This window comes from Protopterus annectens, chromosome 11.part0 (genome assembly GCF_019279795.1).
Source record: "Protopterus annectens isolate FY-2018-M chromosome 11.part0, PAN1.0, whole genome shotgun sequence".
Classification (NCBI taxonomy): domain Eukaryota; kingdom Metazoa; phylum Chordata; order Ceratodontiformes; family Protopteridae; genus Protopterus; species Protopterus annectens.
The window spans coordinates 81,871,647-81,890,653 of NC_056745.1; the positions used below are offsets into that span (position 1 = coordinate 81,871,647).

Here is a 19,007-nt window from a genome sequence, read left to right on the forward strand (position 1 = left end):
AAATCCAATTGTATTTTTGATATGGAAAATGAGAAAAAAATCCATTTATTATTGGTGAGATATTTGCTTTCAAGTTTTTTTTGTCTTTCGTACTTCTGATGCACAGGGTGATAAGACAGATGGAAATCACAGTACCTTAGTGCAGGTAGTGCTATTAGCTGTCTACAAAGCCATCATGGGTAAATGGACGCCTTCAGTGCCTTTATTATATTGGATTACTAGGATATAGTAAATAAAATATATCACAGTGAGCAAAAAGCTGTAATTAGAAAATGAAGCTAGCGTGGAGCTCTTTGATATGGCAGAGTCTTTTTATCAGTCCCAAAGATAATTTTGCAGACATTTCATAGGCATAACATTATAGGTTAGGCCTCTCTAGTTATGTTTTTGTTTTGTTGGAGACAACCAGAACCCACAAAGGTCTGTATCTTGTCTGCTATTTTGTAATATGTTAGTTTGTTCAGGTATAGGCAGAGGGTTTGTTGTGGCAATAAATGTAGCCTATGGATTTTTACTACAGTTTTATTATATATTATATAATTGCTCCAAATGAAGTACTTAGCCTAAATGAAAGTGCAGTTTCACTTGAATTTATTTATTCTTTGTTGACTAGGTTAGTCCCTTTAGTCTAGTAGCCTTTTTTCAGGGAACACCCAAGGTGGTATTTATACTACTAGAGAAAATTTGGTCAGGGCATCAGGGAACTTTTCCTACTTGCAATCGGTACTCACAGAGTTGTTGTACACTTCCATTCCTAGCATGGACATGATTGGGAGGATGGTGCATGAGATGGAATACCCACAGAAAGGAGCAGAGGTGAATGTCAGCTCTGAAATAGTATGCAGTGTAGCAGGAGAAGATTCAGATGAAGCTTGTCAAAGAAAAATGTTGGACTGGACTGAGGAGACAGTTGGAGAAGAGTGTATAGTTTCAACCTTCTAATTGCTAGGGTTGTGGGATGATATACTTCAAGAAATGATCAACCAAGGTGAGTTGGAGAATGATGTTTTGTGGGGGGGGGTATTATGAAAGAAATAGACAAAGGAGATATAGAAGCAATGCCAAAAGAAAGCATCAGAAACAGAAAGAAGACCTACACAGAGAAAGTATCAGACACACAGGAATGAGTGAGAGAAAAAAAGAAAAGAGGTCAAATCAAAAAGAAAATTCATGGTAAGAGTACAGAGCAAAATACAACATACAATGAACAGATACAAGGTATGAGACAATGTAATTTACCTTTGGGTGTAAAAGCACAAGAGGTAAGAGCATTTGCTTTAATTAACAAAGAGACATTTTGTGATATTTTCTTTGCAATGGTACAAGGTATAGAGAGATTTTTGTGTAAATATGAAAAAAGACGAAATGACAATCCTTGAAATGAATATATAATGAAAGCATATTTTTGAGAGAATAAAAAGAAAGGTCATATACAGTTTTGAACTGAAATGGAAATAGAGACTAAAAAATAATTTAAAATATCTGTAAAGAAATAATAGAAATTTCAAACGTCTATGATAATAGGGGTTTATGGACTGGGGCATGGGACTGCAATGACATTCTAAATATGGAAATGGAGAAAAATTTACATATTCCAAGTTTTATAAATGTTGATGTTAACATGTAAAATATTAGGGACAACCAAGAACATGTTATTTTCATGGAAAAGAAGGACACTTATTTACTAGTTGTGACAAAAAGTAATGTTATTTTTATATATATATATATATATATATATATATATATATATATATATATATATATATATATATATATATATATATAGTAAAACAGGACAATAAAGCAAAAAAAATCTGAACTTGAATGTTATAAATGCAACTAACAGGGCATTTATGGATGCATTATAAAGAAAAAGAAAATAAGTTAAATATTATAAATCAGAAAAAAAATGAAAGAACAAGAAAGGATTGAAGAAGAGATAGAAACTTCAGAAAAAGGGAGATACTGATAAATAATGAAGGAGTTGAATTAGAGATTGAATCAGATGTTAATGATGATGAAGGTATGAGTTGGAAAATGATACAAGAGAAAAATAATTCCATTGGTAAAAGACCCAATAATAGAAAAAGAAAATTCAAAGCCATTTATATAAAAGTAGAAGAAGAAAGGAAATGGGTAAAGCTTTCCTTATTAGTTTAGATGGCATCTCCTAAACTAAGAATCAGGGAAATATAAGAATTCTTTATGTGAATGTTAATAGTATGAAAAATATTGCTAAAAGAATAGAAGCTTTAGAATGGTGAAGCAAATGTGGCATTGATGTGATTATTCTGGAGGTCATAATAATTCTGGAAAAAGTTTGAAGACACAAAAAGTATGGGATGGGGAAATAATGTTGAACATAGGGAATGAACTGTGTTCAGGAATAACAGTTCTATGTAGAAGAGAAGAGAAAATGCTGGATGTTATATTAGTCAAATGGGAAGATTATCGATTATAGACAAACAATGGCAAGAAAAAAATAATAGAAGTATTGCTATATATGCATATGTGATTAGTAAAGAAAGGAAGAATGTATTTTAGAAAATACTGGCTTATGTATTGCTAAATATGGATATAATAATTACAGGAGATTTTAATTGGGACTTAAGGAGAAATAAGAAAAGATGCAAAAAGATGATGGAATAATAAAATGTGGAAAACTAGTTACATGGAATAAAAAATGGACTTACAAGAGAGGTACTTTAAAATCTGAAATATTTTATTTTTTGAAATAAGAAGGAATATGTATAATGGAAAAAGAAACTATTGCAAGAGGTTTCTCAGATCATTTGGCAATATGATTGGAAATATATAATAAAGCATACATAAAGATATGAAATGCATAAAAGAATAAATGAAAAGAATGGAATGAAAAAGGCAAGAAAAATATTAAGCAATTATGGAAGGATCATATTACTATGAAAGCATTTAATGTTAAATGGTCAGATGACGGGTTGCTTTTAAACAAAAATATAAAAATGGTTATCGTGTTTTAAAAAATAAAGAAAGAAAAAAGAAAAGCAGGAATATGATAAAATACAGAGAGATGTGATGAACAACTTAAAAAATAATAATATGGATTATTAACAGAAGGAAAAGGAAATGTATACAAAAAATTCTTACAAAATTAGAAAATTATTGTATAAACAAAGGTATTTTTGTAAGGAAGAAAAGATGAAGGCTCACCTTATTTAAACAAGACAGTGAAGGAGGATAGTAGTATTATTAGAGTAATGAAATATAAATAATGAAATACAAAGAAAAGTCAACATAAAGTTATGGAAATTGTAAAATATGTGTAAGAAATGTTCAGTAGAAAAGAGACATAGTATACTGAAATGGGAAGTAAAAAAATCTGAACAAATTAATAATGAATTTGAAAAAGAGATCACATTGTATGAATTAGAAAAAATAAACAGTTAAATGTGGAACCAGCATCTGGCTCAGGTAGTATTGGGTTTCAAATGTATAAAATCCAGAAATATGGCAGAAAATTATTTCAAGTGTTTATTCAATTAATGGTTGAAGGATTAAAATATAAGGAATTCTATAGTGAAGTATTAAAAGTTATATGAAAAAAGGAGAAAAACAAGCTATAAAAATTAGAGACCAATAGTTCAACCGACTATAATAAATTTATGAAAATAATACAAAAGAGATTTGAGAATGAAAAGCAATACATAATGAAGGAAAGTGTGTGTGGTATAAAAGGAAAAGGAAGCCAAGAATTATTAATTATAGTGAGAGAAATTATAGATGATATAAATAGAAAGAAAGGAAATATAAAACTTATGATAAGTGATATTAATAAAGCATTTGATTCAGTACAAAATATATTGTGGAAAATAATGAATATGTATAATATTAGTAATAAAATAAAGCAAGTATGTAGAACAGCTTCTAAGAATAACAAAGTAAGAGTCTTAGTCAATGGATGGTTAAATAAAGAAATAGTTATGAATAATGGTATAAGACAAGGGTGTCCTATGAGTAGTTTTTTATTTTTTTAGTCATGAATACAGTAGTTAAAAAGGTAAATCAGCTAATGAAGAATGCAAATGATAAAATTCAAACAGAAGCTGAAATTCCAGTTATGATGCCATACGCAGATGACAGTATTATAACAACTAAAAATAAAGTGTAGATGAGAAAAGTTCTGATTTAGATAGTTGAAAGTTTAAAGGAAAGAGGTATGATGCTTAGTAAAGAAATGAGTAAAGGAGTGAGTAATACAATAAAAATAGCAGGTGCACAATTTTCTATGAAAGAAGTATCTGTTTAGGGATACATTTTGATAAAGAAGAAAATAAGAAGGGACAGGATTTAATAATAAAGGAAATAAAATATGTTTATTTATTATGGAAATGTTGAGATTGGCATATAAAAAGTGTATTTAATTAACTCAGTGTTAATAGGAAAGATAATGTATGTAGCAAGTGTTGCCATGATTTTTAGAGGATATGAAAACTTTTAGTAGAAATATATGTCTCCTTTATATGGGGATTGAGATTAAACCCTGTTGTAAGAATAAATAAATTATCTGTTAAGGCAAATATACCTTATATTATATATGGATAAGTAAGAAGGATGATTAGGTATGATAAAATCAATAGTTTATGTTGTTTCATTAAATTTATATAAGGTATTGAAATGGTTAAATGAAAAAATGAGAAATTAGGGGTAAATGTATTGAAGTATAAGGAAATGTGGGAAAGTATAAGAAATAAAAGAACAGAAGAGGGTGTAATGAAGAAATAGAGAATTATCAACAAAAGATAAGAATGTGGAAAATAAAGATTGATGAAGTGGAAGAAGATAGAAAAATATGGTATAATAATATTATGAGAAGATATTATTATATTAACGTTGTGTCTTTTGGCTTTTCCCGGTTAGGGGTCACCACAGCGAAACTCCAGTCCGCTAATGATTGGCAGTAGATTTTTATGTACCGAGTTGCCAGCCCTGATGCACAACCTTCAACGAAGGTATGCCCATTCACGCATGTCTCCAGACAGAAGATGTTCTAGCTGAGAATCAAACGGGACAACATCTTACTGTCAGGCGACAGCGCTATCACAGCACCACCACTGCAATATAATACATAGGAAAATGTTCTAGAAGTAAAGATTAAAGCAGTTAAAGAAAAAAACAAATGGTGTAGATATAATGTATGTCAGGATTTATGTTAAGATTGGGAATAAAGAAATTACACATTAAAGCAAATGTTTGTCTTTTCGGCTTTTCCTGGTTAGGGGTCACCACAGCAGAACTCTGGTCCGCTAATGATTGGCAGTTGATTTTTATGGTGCCGAGTTGCCAGCCCGACGCCCAACCTTCAGCAAAGGCATGCCCATTCACGCATGTCTTTCGCAGGCCACTCAACCACAGGGAGAACATGCAGACTCCACATAGAAGGCACTCCAGCCATGAATCAAACAGGAGAACCTCTTGCTGTGAGGCAACAATGCTACTGCTGTACCACCGTGGATACATCTGCTTGTAATATTGGTAACAGTACCATATCAAATGAAATGTACCATCTCAGGTATTTAAAATATTCTACAAAGATACAACTTTTTATTGTCTTGTTCCATATCAAGATGTTTTCCAGATTTCAATTTGCACTCATTAATAAAGATAAAAATGTATTTTTGTAATATCTGTGCTGCTGTATTAAATATTGCTAATATATAGATCATTTATATAATACACATTGCTTGTTCATTGCCTGAAATATTAGAGAAAAGCAATAAGAAAAAATGTATCTACTTTGTAGTGGAGTGGATGCAATGTCCTGAGAAGCAGCAAGTGTACGTCTTATTCTTACTGGAATATTCCAGGCTTGTTCATAATTCTCAAACATACTCATGTGAGCAATGTGTTCAAAATCTGCAGCACTGTGGACCTATGTAAACAAAAATATAAATTAAAAATATTTAGAATGTGCTAAAATCATGTCACCAAGCGTGTGAAAATACCAAGAGAAGGCACTCGAGTATTTTTAATGCAAAATAGACACAAATTGTGAAACATTTAAAATGTTCTTGTTCATTGATAAGCCTAGCCCAAACTCCCATTTGCCCTTAAACATTTTCAAAATCTTTGAATTTGCTTTAAGTGTTAACATTGTTGAATACAAACAAAAATAGAAAATATATTTGATTTTGTTCATAATGCTGACATTTTTGTGTTGAAGTATGACCCATTCCCCATAACACTGCTACCTGTCATTCAAAGGAACAAGGCAGCATTTGGATATTGCTACTGGAATGCAATATGAACATGTGAAGTACGGTATGTAATGAAATTGCCAATATAATTAATCTAACAATGCAGCACAGCTTGGCAAAACTGGTATCTAGCCACATAAGCATACATTAGTTTAAGATGAATCAGCAAATAATAACTGGGGTGCACATGTGACCTTTGTATTGCCTTACATAGTAAATAAAGTGTATTTCTTTTTTGCTAATCAATGTCCAGCTTCTTCTTATATGCCAGTAAAACTGCTTTAAGTTCATCCTATACATTCTTGAAGCCAACATTCTTTCTGATTTCACTGTTGTCTTAAGAAGGCTTTTCAAATAACAGTCTGCCTTCTCCACAAAAATATAGAAACATTTTAAAGATGACTATGGTCACAAAATAAAAAATAAAACACGCCTATCTATCTTATCTTGATTCTCCATGCAGAACTATTGTCTGTGCAGCACAGTAAGTCAGTAAGTACTTCCAATTTTTTATTTTTGCTTTTCCCCAAGACAGCTGTGGAAGAGATATATGGTTATGATATGATTTTTTTATTGTAAACTAATTAAAGTGTTTTTATTATAATTTCTTATAAGCCAAAAAGGCCATCATGAGGGCTTGTCATAATGAAATAATACAAGAGATGATAGCGAACCCGATAAAGACCAAAACCAAACAAAAAGTTCGCAGGAGAACCAAATAAGGGCGCCAAGACCGTATGATACACATAATGTATTGTAAAACCACACAACACAGAATTAACGCTGTCTATACAAATCCATTTTCTGTCCATTATTCCAGTACTTAAGTTAAGAGCAGCTAAGCTTTAATTTGTTAAAAATTTCACTAGATGGCAATATTCATTGCATCTTATTCAGCAGAATGAAATATGTTTTTCCTATTGTAAAATGAATTTTATTGAATTATATACAGATTTTTATAAATACAACATGTTGTTTTTAATCTAAGGTCATATTCATGTTTTTATCCTTGTATTTAATTCACTACCTTGGTGAATATGAAATTTGTGGTTTTTAATTTTATTTACGCAAAGTTTTCTATACAAACTGTTTTACCCAAGTATTTTTTCAATTACATTTTATTGGATAATTAATTCATTAATTATTTCAGATGGAAAAGTTATAAAATTATTGTTCAAGCCTCATTTTGGGTTCTGATGGGCTGTTCTGATGGGCCATTTTAAGCCTAACCAATAACTTGAGATTAGAATCAAACCTTGCACTCTGGTCTGTTATGTGAAAACCTTAGGCATTATACCAGATCCACCCCTTTTCTCAACCTCTGAATATTTTTTCCTTTTTTTCTTTAGCTTGTCCCTTTACATTTCACTTTTTGTTTTATTCTACATCCTCCCTTTCCAACCCTGTGTACAGCTCCATCAATTTTTGCAATGGACCCACTGTAAGGTAATCAGTTCCCTTCTCCTACTCCATATCTTTGATGAAGTTCTTCAAAAGAGGCCCAACTCCATATACCACATTTTTAAGTCTTTCAGTATACTAAAGTCTCTCTTTTCCCAACCCTGCAGTTTCATTTCCATTTTCCTGGCTTCCCCTCTCAAAATGTACCTAATTGGCATTATATTCATGTATATCTTATAGGTTTTATTCTAAGAAAATTCTGTCAACCCATCTGTCCCTATTAATTTTCTTGGTATATTTCCATTTATATCCCACTTCCCATCAAATTCCTCCTCCTCCATTCAGTTCTTGCCCACTTAATCCCTGAGATAGATTTTTCTTTGGAAGTGAACCACTTCCTCCTGACTTTCAATCTACTTGGAATTAGTTCTTTGCTATTCACCTCATTTCTTTCTCTGTATAAACCTGTCATATACCTGCTGAAACTCCTTGATAAAATTTTCTTGGAATTTAATTTAAATACATCTGACCATATAAATTGCATGGAAAAAATCATGCCCTTCATTTGGTTAATCCTTTCCCACAAGGATACATTTGTCACATCCAATTTTCTACAAAAAGCCAACTAAGCTGGAAGACGGCAATAAAGGCTACGCAGTTCCACTGTAATCCACTAAGATCACTTTAATGCAAAGACGACAAAACACGGCAAACACGTCACATATAAAGAAAACACAAAAATAGAAATAACCAGATGTTAAGCGCTTTCATCTGCCGATTGCAGACTTCTTCAGAACATAACAAAGTTGCAACTGTCTCTGAAATTTAAACTGTAATTGGCGCCAAACCATGCTAAATGTTTTAAAGGCACACCCCTATATATATTGCACATTTCTCTATTATTAAATAGTGTATAAATATTATGAACTTTAAAAATATATGTGGATATTGTTACTACAATTACTGACTCCTCCATATTTGTGAAACTTATAACTAATAAAATATATAAATAATTATTATATAATAGATAAAAGTCATAAATAAATAAATTTTATACTAATATCTAATCTAAAAACAACATAAACTAATTTCATTGTATACATGTATCTATATGCAATTATAATACATAATCATATAAAATTATTACCCCTAATATTCTGAAATGTATGTCATATATACTACTGATAAATCACATTTTAAGGAAGGGTTTGATGCTTATAAAGTCATTAAGTCCTGGGGTTCTGGTGGCATCTACTAAAATCTGCCACTTACTCTCCTTACATGCTAGTTTGTTTTTCCAGTCACCTCCTATTGGATTCAAGAACTCCTGATCTATTATAGTGAAGGTAAATAAATGTTGTTCTCCTACTTCTTTAATGTGTCTGTACAAAGCATTTTTAAGGTCTTTAATTTTAATCCTATAATAATGTTCATATATCCGCTTCTTCAGTTGCCTCTCTGTCTTTCCGATGTAGAAAGCTGGGCATGAATTACATTTAGCTAAGTACACCACCTGTTTTGTATAACAATACCCTCCCCTACTCTTAATTTTAGTGTGATTCACATCTTCTAACTTGATGTATGGTGAAGTATTGATATATTGGCATTGTTTACAATTTCCACATTTCTTAGTGTATGTTTCTTTCTTCTTCTTAGTGATCCCTTGACTACCAGCCTTCTCCAATAGTTTCTTAATGTTGGGTGCTGTCTTATATACTATAGTCGGAGAAGTGCCTAACTTTTCTCTAGTAGCATCTGTTACTGTGATAGTGTCCCAATATTTAACCACTATCTCCTTAATATAATTGACATATGGGGAATAAGTTAGAACACATACTCTGCCTTCCTTATATATATTATTTAGCATGGTTTGGTGCCAATTACAGTTTAAATTTCAGAGACAGTTGCAACTTTGTTATGTTCTGAAGAAGTCTGCAATCGGCAGATGAAAGCGCTTAACATCTGGTTATTTCTATTTTTGTGTTTTCTTTATATGTGACGTGTTTGCCGTGTTTTGTCGTCTTTGCATTAAAGTGATCTTAGTGGATTACAGTGGAACTGCGTAGCCTTTATTGCCGTCTTCCAGCTTAGTTGGCTTTTTGTGGAAAAAGTTATTTCATACATCCAATTTTCTGACATTATGCCTATCCTCCTACAGTTTCTCCTCCTCACTTGGTTTACTTCCTGGAAACCATCAAGCACAAACCCTTCTCTCCTTCCTTTGTTTCTTTCAATTCCATGGCCCTAACGTTCTTATTCCTTCCTGTTATTAGTACTGACCTTTCTGGATTATATTCTTATTCTTCTTCACAGCCTAAATGTTCTGAACATTTAGAAAATCTGCCAGAGTTGTTTTTCTACAGCCTCTGAAGTTAGTACTCAGTCATCTGGAAATAAAAAGAAATTATTTTTATTACCCCTGCCTTCATGTTTCAGACCAATAAAATTTTGATTTGTTGCACCAAGTATTCAATTACCATTGAAAATAATGCTGGTGATGGGGCACCCCTCTTCATTTCTGTTTTGTCAGACAATTCCCCATTTACAAATAATTTCATCTGGGGGGCCCTCTAAAAGGCAGCTAGTCAGTGAGTCCATCTCCCACTCCCTATTATATTACCTTATCCATAAGATTTCCAGGACACACAGTCAAAAACATTTTTATACGTACATCTGAACATCCCTATCTTCCTTTTCTTATCCCTTTCAGCCAAGCTCAAAACAGTGTAATAGTGCACACTAGTGATCTGTTAAGGTACTCCAATGTGCACAACCTACCTGTTCTTCTCCTATTATCCCTTGCAACAACTTTTCTAATCTTACTGTTAAATTTTTGTGAAGTTTCTAATTCTGATTACACAAGAATATTAGTACACAGTTCAGAAACTCTTTGGGTTGCCTTTCTCATTATAGAAAGTCATGCCATTTATCTCGTCCATCACGCTTGATAACTTCCTTCTTTCCAAGAACTCATTAAATACTTTTACCAAAGCATCACTTACCTGCCATCCTAGTCACTTACAGAAATCTATCTGGAAGCCGTCTAACGCACCTGGCTTTCCACCTCTAAGATATCTTAGATCTGTTTTCTGCCCTCTTCATGCACACCTGTTCAGTCCTTCCTACTCTCTTTCATTCATTATATTCTCCTTCCAGATACTGAACCCCCTTCCATCATAGCCTTACTGATGTACGAGTCTGTATAATTCTTTCCATCTTCACTTTCATTTTTGTTTCTTCCTACAATTTCCGTCTAGTGCCGAACTGTCCTACCTCTGCTCTGAGCATTTCTTGCCTATTGCCTTCACAATACATTTTCTCTGATTAGTTTTCTGTTCTCCTCATCTTTCTTCTATTTTCTTCTTACTGCTTTCTTTCCTATCAGTCAAAATCTCCAAGCTGTTTTTATTGTATCCCATTCCATTATTCCGACTTCACTCTCTTTCCATTTGTTTAGATCAAGGGCTTCTTTCATTATCTGCTGCATCCATTCCTAATGTTGTGGTTTCTGCCACTGGCCATAGTTCTATCTGCATGCTGTTGGGCAATTTCCACCTCCTTCCCAGTCCGTACTAACAATAGCATGGTCAGATGCATTCCTTTCTCCAAAATGTATCCCTGCTATCCCTCCCTTATAGCCTTGTCTATCAGTAGTCTATCACTCACATGGCTATTCTCATTCCTCAACAAATGTAAAACCTCTTACACCTGCTTTTTCTTCTTGCCATACTGTTTCCTTTCCAGCCTATCTGTTTGTGGTTTGAAATCTCCATGAATAATCAGCCTGTTTTCTAACCCTCTTACTTTGCCGATATCCTGTAACTCTTCTCTAAATATCTCTGCATCATCCTCATTTAGGACATAATAGTGCAATATTGCTATCTCACATCCCTCCCAACGCCACTTAATTATGATCCACCTGCTTGTGAGGTTGCAGTTATGGGGGAGTTAGAAGAATATAGGGGGTCAGGCAGGTGGAAATGAGTGAGTTGTAGGCCTTAAAGATTTAGAGGATGTTAGTTGAGCTAAAGATGATGCCCATAAGGAGTGGAATAAGTGGAATAGCAGTCTAAGAATGGGATCTTGGTGTGGCAAATAGGAGAAATGGATGAGAGGGATGAAATGAGCAGAGATGCAAAGCAGATCATTATTTTGCATTGGTATAAGATAATGAAAAAACAAAGAAAAACAGATTTCAATGATTTTAAGAGGTGTTAAAGTTGAGAGACCCAGAGATTACATTACCTGCATATCACCTATGACTGTCCAAAGGTAGAGAGTATTAGTAGAGGGTTTTGAGGATATATAGAGATATAAACAATGTGAAAGTTTAGTTATAATATCAATAATCTCAGGAAGAACAAACTGAAAACAGCTCTTACTAGATATGGACACAACTAATGTATCAGTCTTATAATAAATATAATTTTGGGAGCTTCCAAGACTGTAAAGTTTTTAGCAACTGGAAAGTCTGTCCATCCATTACAAACAGCAATGCTGAGACTTCAAGGCCTAAGTGGTAACAACTTTCCAACCAAATACTCTCTCTTACAGGTGTAATTTATGAAGCTACTGGTCATATAATGGTCACATAGTTAGAAGTTTATCCATGTCTTATGGTCCAAGCTAAGAATGACCTTCCAAGTGTATGTGCCTCATACATCTGTAACTTGTGATGGTAGCATTGATCTGTTGCTGCAGACGCTGTCTTCACTGAAGTAACTGAGATTCCCTACTGGGAGCTGGATAGTTTTGTCAATGGTTTGAACCTGCTCATTGGCTTGTGAATATCAAGTTACTACAGAACCTTATTTTAATACAAAAAATGAAAAAGTAGTAGAGTGCTTATTTTATTAACAGCATCATTGCAGATGGCTGCTCTTTCTTGATTTAGAAAAGGTTGTGCTGTAAGCCTGCGCATTACAATGGCAGTTTTATTAAATAAGAAATAGTCTGAAAAGGTCTCCGTAGTACAGTGGTTGCACAAGAAGTCTCTCTAAGAAGCACTTGTCTCACAGCCCACTACCCAACACTCCCAGTGTAACTGCTTTGGCACACAACACCACAATATTACAGTGGCAAACAGTGTGCTCATTTGCTACATCTCACTCTAACCCTTTCTCGTGAAACAACTGCTTTGTTTAAGTAATATTGTGCATTGTTTGTTATTGGGCAAACACAGCATCAGTCCTGCACTGCACGCCCTCCCTATAGTTATGGCTTACTGTTTACTTTGTACCTTGATTGCTGATTGAAAATCATAAAATGATACTACAGTCAACCATGCCTGCTTATGTGCATAAATAATGAAATTAATAAATGGTGCCAATTAATCCCAGAATGCTCATTGGCCCTGGTGCCAATTAATCCCAGAATGCTCATTGGCCCTGTCTGATCTGACTGCAGGCTCCTCCTCCTGCTTCTTAATGCTGCTTCCCTGTCTACCCCATACAGTCTTCTCATCACAATATTTGGTTTCACTAGCATCTGTTTTGAACCCATTTTTGCTTACTTGTCCCACTGACCTCTTACGCATGACATTGACCATAAATATTCTATGTGGTATATTCCATTTTTGTCTATTTGTTACTGTCATGGCAGACAAGTGTTTCTTCACACTGGCAGTGTTCACATCAGTGTTTTTTTAGTTGAGTGGTTGTTTTGTGGCCACTAGACTTGTACACAACATGGCGTCTTAGTAGATTCTACTGTGTTGGTCTGCAAATGCTCTTTGCTTGGGCCTGGCAGTAGCAATATGGACCACTCCTGCTAAGCTTTAAAGCCATATCTTCAGATTCATACTCTTCATATAAAGTCATAGGAATAGGTTACATGTTTTACCTCATGTTGCTTATTTAGTGGTTTGCAGTTTCCTATGGGATATGTGCATGATTATCCCATCATGCATCTGCTATGCTTCCCACCTATAACACTTGTGAAGCATTTCATGCAGCTATTCAGAACAACGATGTACCTTTGTACATGCTCCTGTGTTAACACACAAAACAACTTGCCACAGGAATGCACATTTGCCTGTTGTCTTATGTTTACCTCTGCTCATACTCTCTTTCAGGGTATTACTGTCTATGCATCTGTGCATTATCCCACTGATGCACTGCCACGCTACACAAATGTACCTCACTGTTGTACATTTATTGCTTTTCCTTGCAAAATGAGCCACTCAGACTATGCAGTTATTGCATGGTATTGGTTGGATCCCTGGTATAATGTCCACACCAGCTACATTGCTTAACATATTATAATCTGATATTACTCTTTGTTTTCCATAGCTCTTGCTGCTCTAACATGCATGTCCTTTCACTGCCTCTTTCATATTAACCCCTTGTGTGTACTGCTCTTTTTAGCCTACATAGCCTACAGTTGGTTCACCAAGAACGAAACATACTGTTCAGCAGCTGCACACCCTAATTCTGCATGCTGTTGCAGTGTACACATCGATATGTTCCATGAGACAAGTGTCACGCTACTTACTCAATGTTATTAAATTGGACAGACATATTCACTAATTATGCAAAAGAAATTCAAATTATAAAGTTGTCATTATAATGAATGATCATTAGACATAACCATGTTGATTATTTAGTACAATTCCACACCACCACCACTGCACACATGTCGGCATGAGATGCACAATCTGTTTCCCCACATTGAAAAATGCAGAATATCTTACTTTTTTAACAAGATTGCCAATAATTTCTCATCCAGTGCAACCATGCATCATTTTCACAAACTTTGAAGCATTTCCCCTAAGTGTGATATTTGAACACATGAATGTGTCTGTCTCATTTTATTTGCAGAAGTGTAGCTAGGGCAGGGCGAGAATGACAATTGCTCCAGGCACAAAGGTTTAGGAGGGTGTGATTGGCCATCCAGCAACCTACTTTGTTTGTTTGTTTTTTTGTTCTGTTTTTATTCTTCACTAATTGAAGAGCTACATGAGGTTACATGGGGTGGGGCCCTGGCTTGTGGAATCTGCCCAGGATGCTTAGTGAGCCAGCTACACCTCTGTTATATACATTACTCTAGTGCTCATTAAGTATATACCCAAATTGTTTTAGCCTTTATGTGCATTAAATATCTAGTGATAATATATTGTTAATTCAAAATACATGTCAGTCTTACAGAACTGTGGACTTACTTTTTTTTCTTTTGAATATCACATTAGAAATCCAAACCTTTTTAATGTTAACAAAGTGTTAAGATTTGTAAATTAAACGTGTATCATTTTCCACACCAGTGTAGTTAATATGTTTCAGTGTCTTTCCAGTAACTCAAAACACATTCATATTTTAATTAGTTATTTTCCTCACAGTGATAACATTTTGTTAAATTAGCAAGCAAAACTTCATTTTGTGTAATTCAATATAGTTTCAGTGAACATGACCTCTTGAAAATAAAAGAATAACTTCCACCCTGGCAATACTTTCTATCAGTTTTGTATTGTACTGTACTGTCTTTTCATCCCCATACTAAAATCTTTTACTCTTAAATAATATATTTTATTCTTTCTGCACATTTTCCTTCTAAGTGCTATTTTACCCTAAAAGATGTTCTTTCAAAAATAATTGCTGTATAAATAGCTTTCTGTTTTGTAAGTGGCAGTCAGATTGAATGTTAAAAAATATCTGTCCAATCAATCTACAAAACATTCTTTTTCAGGCTGAATAATCAAGTTAATTGAGTCTGCTTTAAAGAAAGTGCATTTCTACTACACAAAACACCAAACAAGTTCAAATTTCATCAAGTGCTGTTATTCCCTGATCTTACTCTGTTTCAAGATGTATAGGTAGTTATAAGAACATTGTTTATTAAATGTAACAAAGATTTTCATATCCAAAAAACATGCTATAATATAATTTAAGAGTTCCTGACAGCCATGATTCCATGGAGAATGCACAAAGTATTCACCAAAAGCAAATAATGAGTTGTTATTTTGTATGTCTCCTGCTTGTGAAATCAGTCCTCCTACCAACTTGTACTAAAATGCATGTTCATAATGTCTTCTGGTCAAAAGTGATATGGGGAGAAGAAATGCTTCATTAGTCAAAACTAAGTCAATGTGAAAATATACAATCTCCAGAACAAGAAGGTGAAAAAGAATATGTTTTTCACTATTCATATATAGTGGCTTGTTAGGGACAAAACTATAAATAAGTCATATAACAATTGTGACATAGCTTGTTAATAAACAATTGCTAGCAATTTCATGACCCTTAGCTCTTGTCTTGGTGGCATTCTGAAGTTTGTTATATCACAATGTTAGATGGGACCACATACCAATACTGCCAATGGAAATATGGAAAATCATTAAATATGCCACAGGTTGTGCTTCTGCAGTTCTACCCATGTAGATTTTTTTTTTTTTTTTGATATGGTTCCATTTAAGAAGGGAGAGGGTAGTGATTAAGTTACATATACATAAATATAATGAGATAAAAATATATAGTTGTTCTGATTGTGTTTGCAGAGTGTTCATGAGATGGCATTACTTGCATTCACATTTGCAAACAGATCTATAATTTCTCTTTTCTAAACATCAGAGCATGATGGAACATCTTGTACTAATGAAAAAAACAGTGGTCAGCAACTGTCTCTATTTTTACCTCCAGCGCTAAGGAAAAAGCAAAAGAAAAAATCAGGGAAAAGGGTCAGGGGCACTTCTTAAATACTGCTAATATTAACTTAGAACTTCTCAAAATAACTTCCAGTTTTAGGAGGGGATGAAACAAATTAAAGGGAATCCTCCAAAATCCAGACAGTTGAGAAGTATGCATGGTATACCCTTTAGGATTGCAGCTTACTTCACCTCATCAGTCATCTTGTATATCACAATTGTTTTTCCCCTTAGGATGTCACCTTCAAAATATGGTTGCCTCTTACTCAGTAAATAAGCCAAGTTTCTTTAGATGTAATTGAAAGTAACCAGGATGTTCTGCTTGTCTTTTTTATGCCTCATTCCTTCACTAAGTTCCTACTGGATGGGGAATCAGCTCCCCGACACTGAACTCCTGAGTCACTATTTTCCATAGGAACTCATTGCTGCTGTGGTTTCTAAATGTGCACAAGCAGTGATCCCTTTGTTTTATGGGATTTTCATTGCCTTGTATTTGTGCAGCCATGAACTTGGCATATGCAAGTTTGTTTTCAATATACTCTGTCAATGCACATTTTGTCAAGAGAGTACATTGTGTTATCTTTTTCAACAAATGTTTTGCTTGCTGATGTTTTAGACATTTTGAACATTGGTTCAGTGACTGTTTTTTGTGGTGTGTGAGGTGTGCTTGCAAGAAAGTTAAGTGAGGTTTTGCTGCCATACAAAGGTTTTGAGTATACTGAAAGTATTTTTGCATTAGGAATGGGACTACGTGTATGTGAGTGTTTACAGGTTAAAGTCTGAATAAGGGCTAGGGAAGGAGATACATTTTGTGGCAATTGTGTGAAGGGTTTGAAATCTATGTGCAAGTATTTCTGGATTATAGTTAGAGTAAGAGCTAGGTACAGTGTGTGTGTGTGTGTGTGTGTGTGTGTGTGTGTGTGTGTGTGTGTGTGTGTGTGTGTGTGTGTGTGTGTGTGTGTGTGTGTGTTTGTGTCTGTGTGTGACTTGTGTAGTGTTAGGAGAAAGGTTTATGGTAAGGTAATGTGTTGTGATTGGCTTACTAACAGTAACAGGGTTAAGGTTAGGGTTAGCACACGTGAGTAAAGTGAAATGAGGGGGCTAATGATCGACAGATAGTGGGAGCAGAGTACAAAAAAAATCATTACCTTTATAAATTTACCTGTAGCCTTTCCCATTTTATCTGACTGATCACCACAACTACATTCTAAATCACCAATTACGTAAATGTCACCCCTGTTTCCCCAGATTCCTGTTATCTACCCCTGTCCCACTGCCTGTCCCCAGTACCTTCTTACAGTATCTTGTCTAGCCCTGACCTAAAACTAGAATGGCCTTAAAAGTGCAACACTGGTGATAGCCCTGAAAACTTTCATAGTACAGTACTCCATAGTCTTTTTTCTTTGTATTTTACTCTACAATTCTTTCTACTGTCCATCAGCTTATCAACTACCATATCAGTGTTACCAATGTCTCTCTTCATATTCTAAAATTGTAAATTGTTGTCTCTCTTACCATATCAGTTATCTATCTACCATGTTTTACTTTATTCCTACAAAACACACTCCTTCACCTCTGCCCCCTATTCCCAATGTGGTGATCTCAAATTCACCATTATAACCCACCTCTATATAACCATTTCTAAACTGCAGTTTGTTTATTTATTTCCCAGAGTCAAACACCTTTTCAAGATTCTGCATTATACATTCTTCTTCTAGTAAACAGCATAACAAAATGTGTGATTAGTAAACAGATGCACAAAAAATATGCATAGTCTCTATCTGCAATGTTCAGGAACTTTTAATATTGTTATTGTTCCCTGTAATACCATAAAGAGAATACTGCTTTGTCTATACAGAGTCAGTGGATTTGGTTGTTATTTTTAGTTATTTCTAACCAAATGTAATTTAGTATTACTAAATGTCACTGTAATGCTATTTATTAATTGCTAAACTTCTCTCCCATTTACTCTTCTTGTATGAATCCTTCCTCTGATTTCTACTATTGTCCTTCCTTGTCTGTCTCTTTATTTATCTGCAACATCCTATAATTTTCGTGGATACATGCCATTGCCATACTATCCAAGGATCTTATATATTCCACAGAACAGTTTTATATGTTCTTTATTGCTCCTCTTGTCCCATTTCCTGTCATTTATAAAGGCTGCCATTTATTCCTTTGCAGTCTGGCATCTAGCAGAATTCACAGTCTGGAAATTGAAACAGTTGTAAATCCTACTATGGCTACAGTTGCTCTTTCTGTGCCAATCCTGATTCATTGCAAATGCAAAACTAAGACAAATAATACAATTTCTGGGTCTAATATGTCACCTCATTTCACAAAACACATCTGCATGTCTTCAACAGAAAAAAAAATGTTTCCGAGTACATAGAGGTTTGCTTAAATTCTGCTTGAAGAAACAATGCTTCCATACAAACAAACAATTAATAAAAATTCAGATAAATACTTTAACTGGAGTTTTATCCCCCACTACCCGTCAACAAGTGAGAGTTTTACCCAAACTGTGTTTTATTACTCTCCCTCTGAACCATGGGAAAGATGAATGATAAATCCATACAGTCCTAATGCATGGCATTGCAGCCTGCAGTGGACAAGTAAATACAAGCACTAAATACGTTGAAGTACCAACCTCAAGGACATTAAAAGTCAGCAATCCGCATTCCGGTGCATAAAGGAGCCCACCCCCCCTCCCCATGTTTACATTCATTGAGTTCCAC

At 34.2% G+C, this 19,007-nt stretch overlaps 1 protein-coding gene across 3 annotated transcripts in view; it reads right to left on the reverse strand.

The window, feature by feature from the left end:
• The window catches only part of LOC122815179, a 1,312,396-nt gene that overhangs the window by 768,720 nt on the left and 524,669 nt on the right, over window positions 1-19,007 (reverse strand). For all 3 annotated transcript variants that reach the window (XM_044087461.1, XM_044087460.1, XM_044087462.1), the window contains one exon: window positions 5,773-5,908. In XM_044087461.1, coding sequence (XP_043943396.1) covers window positions 5,773-5,908 — 136 coding nt within the window. The remainder of the gene's footprint in view (window positions 1-5,772; window positions 5,909-19,007) is intronic.